This window comes from Nicotiana attenuata, chromosome 3 (genome assembly GCF_001879085.1).
Source record: "Nicotiana attenuata strain UT chromosome 3, NIATTr2, whole genome shotgun sequence".
In the NCBI taxonomy this organism is placed as follows: domain Eukaryota; kingdom Viridiplantae; phylum Streptophyta; class Magnoliopsida; order Solanales; family Solanaceae; genus Nicotiana; species Nicotiana attenuata.
The window spans coordinates 50766-61819 of record NC_031991.1 but is presented as its reverse complement, the minus strand read 5'-3'; the positions used below and the strand labels follow the sequence as shown (position 1 = coordinate 61819).

Genomic DNA, 11054 nt, shown 5'->3' with positions numbered 1-11054 from the left:
TGTATATGGTCCTGAGTATAGTACAGCATTTCAATCATCCATACTATTTAATAGTATCACAAAATAGCCTTCATTATGATAGTACACTTTAGGTTTGGCAGCAAAGTTCCATTGCACAGCTATGAATCTCTCCATGGCTCCTATTGACGGTGATTCTCCAATGATATATACAATTATAGCTTTCTGCCACTTTGTATTTTCCAATTCCATCTCCTCTTGCTGTAATTGTACCTTTTTAACCCCATCCTGAATAGTAGGTGGTATGAACACTAGATCCATACCTCTTGCAGCCATTTTATTCCCTGTGAACAGATTTGACCATTTCTGTTGATTTTCCCCCACTACTACTTTTGATTTCTTCTGTTCTGTCTCTTTCGTTGCTTTTTGATTCAGTAATTGTTTCTCTTTCAAAGTAGCTTCTCTGTTCGCACTGTCAACTACCTTATTCTCCATGATGTTCAGCTCCTTTTCCTTGTGACTGCACACTGTTGCCATTAGTGAAGCCGTAATCAATGGAACAGTGTTCATATTCAGAATTCCTTTACCTAGCTCCCCATCAGCTGCCTGAGGTGTCAAATCCCTCATATTTGGACTCAAATTCTCCAGATCTCGTGTTAATTTCAGCTGCATGTTACTTGATCCTCGAGATTCAGCCATATTTGTTGAAATTCCTTTATCATAGTTTTGAGTTTTCTCTTTCGCATCTGTTTCAGTACTACGTCCCAGATTTCCATTCCTACTTCCTGAAGCAATGAAATTAGCTAATTGTACCTTTGTCACCAGCTTCCTAGGTCGTCCTCTCCCCATTTCCGATCAGCGCACGTTAGCAAAGCACGCAGTCATGCGCCGAGAGAGAAAGTCTAGAGAGAGAAAGTCAAGCAAAATAATTTTTACACTACAAGTATGTTGACAAAGTCACACTTGATAGTTATATTAAATATTCCAACTCATGAGAAAATTCCAAATATTTTTAAATATTTTTTTAAAAGAAAATTATATATAAAGTCTTAAAAGTAGATATAAAAATTATATATGTCGGTTTGGTTCGGATTTCTTTTACTTAATATCAAACCAAATCAAACCAAAACTAAATTGGTTTTTAAAACGGGTTGGTTTGACTTTTCGGTTTGGTGCGGCTTTCCGGTTCGGTTTGAACACCCCCACCAGAGAGGCTAAGTTCATAACCAGGCTTGTATTTCCTTTAAATTTATTTCATAATCTTGTTTCTGTTCTTATTCACTTCATATTTTTGGGTCAAATCGATTCATTTGTCTATAATTCACGTTATAAATTCAATTGTACTATTTTAGGGGTATAAACAAGTAATAAATAAGAATATAATTGGAAAGAAAAATATGTAACGATCCAATCATACCAAATTGGTCCTTATGTAAAATGGCTCTTTTTTATTATCACATAACAATAAATTTAACAGTACAATATAAGGAATTTTAAGTAACAATCGCAACAAATATATAACGATACAATACTATACGAAAGGGTAACTACATTCCAAACAAAATGCAAGTATTTAACCCCGAGGGAGAGTGAGTAGACGCTGTCCCTGTGGCGAAGGTCACATATGAGTCATGGTCCATCTTCTCTAGCACTTGAATCCTCTGCTTCCCTTTTCACCAAAATACTCCATTACACTCAACGCAGAAACCTTCCCAAAGGCCAATCTCTTCACGCCCATCTCATTAAAACAGGTTCTTCCTCTTCTTGCATATACTTATCCAACAGCATTGTCAACTTATACGCCAAGTGCCACCGCTTGTTGGACGCCCATGTCGCCTTTCAAGAAATAACAAACAAAGACGTCGTCTCATGGAACTGCCTCATCAATGGCTACTCTCAATTGGGCCGTCCAGATTCATCTCTTTCCGTCCTCAAACTCTTGAAGCAAATGAGACAACTGGACGAAAACTCCCATGTCCTCCCAAATCCTCACACATTTGCTGGCATTTTCACCGCGGTTTCAACCTTGGGGGAGTACTACTCCTTTACAGGGAAGCAAGCTCATTGTCTTGCCTTCAAACTCAGTTACCTTAACGATGTATTTGTGGGCAGTTCCTTGTTGAACATGTATTGCAAGGCTGGTGGTCATCATCTTGTTGATGCTCGCAAGATGTTTGATGAAATGCCTGAGAGAAATTCTGTATCTTGGACTACGATGATCTCTGGGTATGCATCACAGAGGCTAGCCAAGGAGGCTGTGGGAGTGTTTAGGATGATGCTATGGGAGCAAGGCCGAGGGCAGGATTATGTGAATGAGTTTGTGTTTACTAGTGTTCTTAGTGCTATTGCATTGCCAGAGTTTACCCCTGTAGGGAAGCAAATTCATGGTCTTTCCCTCAAGAATGGATTTTTGTGGAACGTTTCTGTTGCCAATGCTACTGTTACTATGTATGCAAAGTGTGGGAGCTTGGATGATGCATGTCGGGTATTCGAGCTTTCCTCTGAAAAGAATTCTATAACCTGGTCTGCATTAATAACAGGTTACGCGCAGAATGGGGACTGCGAGAAGGCCTTGAAGTTGTTTTCGCAGATGCATTTCTGTGGGATGAATCCGAGCGAGTACACTCTGGTTGGAGTGATTAATGCTTGTAGTGATTTTGATGCTCTTAGTGAAGGAAAACAGGTGCATGGATATCTATTGAAGTTAGGGTTTGAGCCTCAAATGTATATTCTGACTGCGTTAGTGGATATGTATGCTAAATGTGGCAATGTTAGTGATGCCAGAAGAGGTTTTGATTATTTGAAAGAACCCGATATAGTTTTATGGACTTCCATGATAGCGGGATATGTTAAAAATGGGGATAATGAAAATGCAATGGGTATGTACTGTAGAATGCTGGTGGAGGGTGTTGTACCTAATGAGTTGACGATGGCTAGCGTGTTAAAAGCCTGTTCTAGCCTTGCTGCTTTGGAACAGGGGAAGCAGATTCATGCTCATATAGTCAAGCATGGGCTTAGTCTTGAAGTTCCAATTGGAAGCGCTCTCTCAACTATGTATGCAAAATCTGGAAGCCTTCATGACGGTAATCTAGTCTTTAGGAGGATGCCTGTGAGGGACTTAGTGTCATGGAACTCAATGATGTCAGGTCTTTCACAGAATGGCCGCGGCACTGAAGCCCTTGAACTTTTTGAAGAAATGCTTCTTGAGGGAACAAGGCCAGATTATGTCACTTTTGTGAATATTCTTTCTGGTTGTAGCCACATGGGATTGGTAGAGAGAGGGCAAAATATTTTCAAGATGATGTCTGATGAGTTTGGAATAGAGCCTAGGCTAGAGCATTTTGCGTGCATGGTAGATATGTTCGGTCGTGCTGGAAAACTCTATGAAGCAAAAGAGTTTATCGAGTCAGCAGCAAATCATGTTGACCATGGTCTGTGCTTGTGGCGTATCTTGCTAAGTGCTTGCCGGAACTACAGAAACTATAAATTAGGTGCATACGCAGGAGAGAAGTTAATGGAATTGGGTTCACAAGAGTCATCTGCTTATGTGCTACTCTCTAGTATTTATTCAGCTCTGGGAAGATTGGAGGATGTTGAACGCGTGAGAAGGTTGATGAATCTCCGTGGAGTAAGCAAGGAGCCTGGATGTAGCTGGATTGAGCTGAAGAGTCAGTTTCATGTATTTGTTGTTGGAGATCAGTTGCATCCACAAATCATAGATATACGTGAAGAGTTATGGAGGTTAAGAAAGCAAATGAAAGATGAGGGATATAAACCAGATCTCGATCCTTGCTTAGAGCTGGGAGTTATAATGGACTGATTCCATGCAGAACATAGATGCTTTTCTGGAAATTATATTTTTGCAGTGTTTCTTCTTCAATCACGTTCTTCTTTTTTTTTTTTTTTAATTCATGTCATTGCTTTCCTAGTTCCTTCTGAGCTTGTTAGAGATGTTCTGCTTAACCCATCTTTCGTTTAGTTTTCTTATAACAATGCTGCATTCTAATCATGATAAGCATTCGGTTGTGTTTCATCAGCATTATGATCTCCGTAAAATTCTGAGAATCCTTTAATTCAGGATCAATTACTTTATGGTAGATAGAAAGGCAGCTTGCAGCTCGATGTGCTCAAAAGAGTGCAGCTTTTGCTCATTAGGGTAGCCATCAGATAACATGGAACTTTATTCGTTTCTTTTTTGAAATAGAAGAACCTTATTTGTCTGAGTACCAGAGAAGTAAACGATTTTCGTCAAGAGTTTAACTCTATATACTAATGGTGGATAAAAGTTTTTACACTATATATGATTGTCATCTAAAAGATAATTACAGATACCACTCCATAAAAGTAGGACTAATAATATGAAAAATACAGAAAGTTAGCGCCATAACAAGTTAAAAACATTTCTGAACGATGGTACTTAGTTGAGATGCTTTTTGTTCAATTCTCCCTTTTGCTTATATCAGTAGTGATAATTCTAAATAATCTTTATCATACTCTATGCAATTGAAAACAAAACCGAATATCGAAGAAACCAGAAGTGTAATTAATTAGTAGATGATTTTGTTGGCTTTGAATGAGTAAAATCAGACTGACTTTCGCCCTTTCGGAGCTATGTTTTTATCCTATTAAGATAAAAATTACTCATAGGAAGATGTTGGGAGAATGTGCGAACCAGAAACGAAGGTTAACAAAGCTGAAGTTGTATCAAAAGTAAGTGCATGTACATTATATCAGTATTCTATGGTAGATAAAAGCTGCAATATAAGTTAGCTGTTTTCATTTTTGAAAAGTAATCTTTTGAATATTCATTGTTGAAAAAAGATTATCTGTCAACAGACAGAAGATAAGCTAATTTCATTTAACATGCAGAGAATGTTTCCATTTGCTAACTCGTGCAATTCCAGTCCAACTCAGGCCTTGAATCGATTGTACACCAAACTAAACATCATGAATGAAACATGTCAACTAATCACATATTTCCTCCAAAAAGGAGACTATACAATATTATTTCGTCCATGACGTGGATATTTATCTGCTATCTTTGAGTTTCAAATCTCATTTTTACATTCTTAAGAATATTGTAGTTTGTCAAATGTTCCAGTTACTTCAAGAACCATTCAATATGAGTTATGAGAGACTAAGTAAATGGAGTTCGTACAAACAACAAGGTCGTTGTAGTATAGTGGTAAGTATTCCCGCCTGTCACGCGGGTGACCCGGGTTCGATCCCCGGCAACGGCGTCATTTTATTTTATTGTCGCTTTTTATCATTTTTCATCTTTTGTTTAATTGATCTTTGATTATTATACATAAGAAATGGCAAATCAGAGAGAAATACTGGTCAATAGAAGTGATAATAAATTATTTATACACTTAGCAAATAAACAACACCTCCTTTTGAATATCTGACAAATCACGTCCTCTCATGTCAGGGACCTCCATTAGCCATTAGGATTCTTATCTTCTTTTTTTGTTTGTTTATTTCTCCATACGTGTTTTTCTTGTCTATAACCTTTAGTCAAAGCCACCAACTGTCAGAAATCTAACCAAAATTTGCCTTGGCCCCTGTTGTGCGTTTTAAATACAAATGTAGCCATGAATCTTTCTGGACCACTGCAAATACAACAAATTAGTAGAGACGAAGCCCGAAATTTTCTTCAGAAGCCCACTTTCAGTAACCCTAGTCGATAATTACAAATTTCTGGTCTAAATGTCCAAGAAAACAACAGTTTATTTTCTGTTTCAAAAGCAGGAGAGATGTACTTTTACCGAAGCAGTAGCCACTAAATATACATGTAAATAATATGCACACAAAAAATTTGGTATTATACACAAGTTGAAATTACTTGACAACTAGCGCTTATTAGTCCATTGGGTTAAGAGTGAGACTTTAGAACCTTAATTTTGAAAAAGAAAATTCTTTTTCTTCTGTGTTTTGCGTCTCCAAACTGTCTTCTTCCAATGTGATGATGTTACGTTTATTCAGTTTTTTAATTAGATGTTGACACTGCTCACATGTTACGCCACTAACCAAAAGTTTACAATTTAAGTTATAGTGTTGCATATATAGCCGCTGTAAAAATAATAGCTGAAAAAATGTATAAAATTTATATATTTTTTGTATATATATACATTCTGTATGTTATATACAAAAATTATACAAGTTTTATACACTTGTTCGGCCACCATATGTAAATAATTTCTGGTGCGGATTAAAAGTGATAATACCCCAATTCTATTTGTCCCTTGATTTCTATTGGTTGGACTCCCTATTTTAAAAGGCATTTTTGGGACTTGCTCCGGTGCGGCACACTATCAAAACTACTCTGAGGCTCATACGTGGAGCTTAGTCCTGTGATGCTTATGCCCTAAGCGTCCGATTATGCGTCCTAAACACACACCTAACAATTTCTACACCAATCATGTGATAAACAGCACTGTTGACTTCCAAAGTTTTTTAATAAATGAGAATTTATTGTCATTTCAGGGTCTAAAGGCTCAAATTTTCTTCGTTTTTTTTCTTTTTCGAATGGAGCTGGGAGACACCAAATCCCAATTTGATACTTGTAGTTATATGATTAAGTGAACTTGGTTACTGTAATCGCAAAGAACTCAAGTAATTATCCAGTCCTTATGGAACTATTAGTATTCCTAATTCACTGGATTGTACATTTCAAAGCTGTCTGGTATAGAGAATCTTAGTATCAATTAAAACAAAGATTTGGTGGTTCTTGCTTCACAATCTATTTTGATTACTACTAGGAAGATATATAACTTCACAAATTGCTATTGGTATAAAAATTATAAGGACTAAGGAGGAAGTTTCATGGGACATAAGAATTAATAAAATAAAATTAAAACCAAACATCAAGGTTGCCGGAATAATAGAAGATGGGTACCATGTCTGTCACGAGAAGATCACGTGCCAACATGTCCTCTTTTATACAGTACAAGGGTGTCTTTTTCTATTACGTACATAAGAAAACCAGCTTGGAACACCTGGACAACCCTTGAAAATCCTCAAACACATGAGTGTAATTTAATCTGCATTGTCTCCTCGTTTCTCTAGGTTCTTTTTCTTCAACCATCTTATGTCATGTGTTATGTTCCGTACTTAATTATGAAATTGACCCACCAAACATGATTTTTCTAACACCAAAACGAATCCCACCAACATCAGAAGCCAAAATTTAAAGCTAAACTTTGAGATTTTAGTCATTTTAATTTACTAGATTTTAATTCAATAATTTTTTTAAAACAAATCCCAGAATTTGTACAAAAGTTTGGTCAAATTCGTAACCCACAATTTAGCTCCACCCCTGACCAAACACCCCTACATTATGGGTTGAATTATTCACAAATGTTTATAATAAATTAATAAATGTAAGTTATTTTCTCTCTGTACAAACATATATCTCTTAACTATATAATTGCATAAGATGTATTCTCACTTTAATTTTTAATTGCTAAGAGTAAGTTGTTTGACTTAATATAAACACCGTGCATGTAAGTTATTTATCAAAATGTTGTTATGAAATCTTGAAAGATTGTGATATTCTATATATATGTAGTGGTATGTTCCACATATTTTTTGTTTTCGTGATGTACTCGTGTTTAATGGGCGTGATAAGGCTATTATATAGTATAGATCCTTCAAAATGCATGAAAATAGCAAAATATTTGATGTATTCCTACTGGATACTCCTACTTACTTACACACAACGTAGTATCAAGCACTGTTGACGTTATAAATAGATAAAACAAGGACAGAGAGTCAGAGACTTTGATCTCTCTAGTCTAACTCTGAATCAGACTTCTCTTGGCACGACCACCCACACCAAAAATATAGACAGTGAATTGGTTTAATCTGTCAGCGTTTTCTCTCCAAAAATTTAAAATTTTAATTTAGGTAGAAAAATGAAAAGGACCATCATAACCAATTGGGTTGGGGGGGGGGGGGTGGTTTCCGTGGTGGGATCATTGACTGCTTGATGACAAGAATAAATGGTGGGAAATGTATATTAGTGTAAGTTTTAGATGCTGAGAATATAAAAGATATTTACCAATCAGCTAATTTTAAAGTTATTATGTGTAACTATTATATAATCGCTAATTCGTAACTTAACAAAAATGCTAACTGACATGCTAGCACGGATGAAATTCCACTGATAGTATAAAATACTTTGGGTGCAGGTAACTTAAATCCAATTTACATTAGGGAATGGAGGCTGCCCAGGAAAAGTTATTGGGATGAGCAAAAGACAGAACATGTTAAAACCATTGCCCTGTTCTTGCTAAACATGTTTTTTAAATTAAGTTAAACTTGGTTGGAATGAAGGTTATCATGTGAATTTAATACTAATTTGCAGACTTTTGTCTACTGCTTGTCTCGTAATCTCAGTCCTCCTTAGATTTGAACCAGTTTATCTTAATAGTAAGATTCTTAATGATTGGCCCCATAGTACAGCTAGAACAGTGGCCTAATCTAACAAGTTTTGACTCATGGCATGTTAGCTAATGAATAATAGATGGGGGGAAAAAAGCTACAAACATGAAAGGAAAGAGAAAAGGTTGTGATTGACAGTTAATGTTTATAGTATTTTGATGAATTTAAGCCTTAGATCCAATCCAATAGTACTAGTGAGCAGGCATTGTGCATTCAAATCAAGCAAAATAAACTGAATATTTCATGTAAATATGCTACTAAGTTTCCTGATAACGAAATAAAATAGCAGTAGGCATTAAAGTATAACCATGACTTTTCCTAAATATTGCAAGCCTTTAGCTTACATGGCCGACCAAGTTATCACTTATCCCCGTGGATGATGCCTACAATAATTTTGACACATCCAAGGGTGTGGTATAATTATCAATAAAGTGAATGAAGACCATCAAAGAATAATGACTAGTGTTAATTTCAACGGACAAAAAAAAAAAAAAAAAAAAAAAAAAAAAAAAAAAAGTGATTTTCCAAATATGACTTAAGTCTTGATAATAGAATTATTATATAAATATGCTGGTGGAAAATTGATTAAGTGAATGATGTGGCAGGTGATTGGAGAAGGTAGCTAGGGACGAGAGATGGGCAGGGCTTAAGATTCCAAGTGTGTTGGGGCTTGTTTGGGTGGGGGGGGGGGGGACCCTGTTTCTTGGTAATGTCCTTTAGTCTAATTTAATATTGCATGATTTGGACCACCATATTATTCTTCCTCTATATAAGAAGAAGAAGACCTTCTCCTCCTCCAACTTCAAATCCAACTGCATTCTTCTGCTACTTTGTTCAGTCTCTTTGTATTCTTACACAAAAAACACAAGCTTTTTTTCATACCCTTTTCTCTATATACCTTGATTTCTTACTCTTTCATATTTTTTTCCCTATTGACAAAAAGTTGGCTATGGGAATGAAGATGAGCAATGCTGGTGAAAATAAGAGCTCAAAGAAGAAAATATCAAGTAGAAAACTTGGAAGATTTCTAAAGGAGCAGAGAGGAAGGCTTTACATAGTGAGAAGATGTGTAGTCATGCTTCTTTGTTGGCATGACTGATAAAAATAGTCGAACCAGCATAATGAAAAAACTAGCATTATTATTCAAAAAGATCCATTGGTTCGAGACTAAATCCTAAGCTTCGGAGTGACAAGAAGAGAAAGTCCAACTTAGACCTCAAGCTCGAGAAAGGTCATTAATTGTTTGTGGCTGTTAAATTACCTTTTTGTTTCTAATTGTAAATAGAAAAGAGTAATATTTAGCTAGCTTAGAAGTTAAAATAGTTTGGTTAGTTTTTCACCAGTTCTTCTAGTTCATTTGCGATACACGATAATGAAAAGGAGATTATCTGGTTCGTAATAGAAATTTATCAGCTTAATGATTTAAGTACTAATATCTCCTAAATTTCTTTTCAACCTCCCCCTCCCCCGCCTCGTTTCGTCGCTCTTCTCTCAATTGATCTCACCGGAACAAAATTGAAGAATGTGCTGTGAGAGTTCCGCTAAATCAGTAAGTGGTAATTACCTTTTTAGATTCTATTGAGTGCGAAGATGGTTTTTTAAAAGACTTTTCTGATATGTCCGAGAGAGACGAGAGGAATTCAGTATACATAATTCAAGTCATAAGTAATACGTTCAGTTGAACCTATCCAAAGTCCGTCTATAATGTGAGGGATAGCTAGTGCTTAGAACTCATAAAGACGAGACGATTAAGCAAAAAGAGGCATATGGTTTTGTTGTTGAGCGTTTAGAATGATAATGTTAAAAACGCCCAGATGCAATTAACGATTGGTATGACAGAATATTTATTGGGTTTTGAAAAAAACAAATAGGGGTTTTGGGGGAGGAGAGACAAGTTGCAATTCTAATTTCTCAATCATGGATTTTTTTAGTAGCTACAAACTGTTTTCTAGACGCTGTGATTGGACTCTCTGTGAAAAAAGGATAGTATAAATTATTGTAGGAGGCATGTGGGTTTGTTCCCAGTGAAATGACACCAGAATGTCGTAGTATTTTTTGTCTTACTTGTGACTTATTGGAGTCCATATTGGCACATCTACAATTAAATTTTTTATTGGCTATAATCAGTTAAAACACCCTAAGCTCTTAAATAAAGTTTGGAAAAAAAAATCAGAAATAGTCAGATTTATAATTGGTAATTAAAAATAACCACAATTTTAAAAGTACTCAAATTTTAGTGACTTTTTTTTTTGTAAAGATAAAATCTGAACAAAAACACACTTAAAAATCCGGAAAAATTCCCGCATAATATGTTGGATTTTGAATTTTTTACATATGAGATTCCAGCATAATATGCTGGAAGTTCATAATGTGCTGAGTTCCAACATAATATGCTGGAAGTTTATAGGCAGGAGCTCCATAATCCAGCATATTATGCTAGAACTTTCCGTATACTAGAAGTGTATACGCAGGAGTTTTATAACTCAGCATATTATACTGGAGCTTTCCGTGTTTCAGCAAAATAGTAACAATTTTTCAATGACTTTGCAAATGTTGGGTAGTTTTCAGTTATCGGTCTGAAAATTGGCCGCCCTATGCTATTTTTATCCAATGTTGTTGTACACGAAGATGGAAGATAATTATGTTAGATT

At 35.8% G+C, this 11054-nt stretch overlaps 2 protein-coding genes and 1 non-coding gene across 3 annotated transcripts; all 3 read left to right on the top strand.

Moving 5' to 3' along the window:
- On the top strand, positions 1526-3967 carry LOC109223165 (pentatricopeptide repeat-containing protein At2g33680). Its single transcript, XM_019387372.1, has one exon. It carries the CDS (start codon positions 1583-1585, stop codon positions 3776-3778), a length of 2196 nt encoding a protein of 731 aa, XP_019242917.1. The 5' UTR covers positions 1526-1582; the 3' UTR covers positions 3779-3967.
- Positions 5127-5198, top strand: TRNAD-GUC. The gene has a single exon. It is a non-coding gene; the product is annotated as a tRNA-Asp (tRNA).
- Positions 9153-9829, top strand: LOC109224501. The gene has a single exon (XM_019389078.1). It carries the CDS (start codon positions 9353-9355, stop codon positions 9500-9502), a length of 150 nt encoding a protein of 49 aa, XP_019244623.1. The 5' UTR covers positions 9153-9352; the 3' UTR covers positions 9503-9829.

Excerpts from the sequence above, each read along its gene's own strand:
- LOC109224501 (XM_019389078.1), top strand. The coding sequence starts at position 9,353 with ATGGGAATGAAGATGAGCAATGCTGGTGAAAATAAGAGCTCAAAGAAG.
- LOC109223165 (XM_019387372.1), top strand. The coding sequence starts at position 1,583 with ATGAGTCATGGTCCATCTTCTCTAGCACTTGAATCCTCTGCTTCCCTT.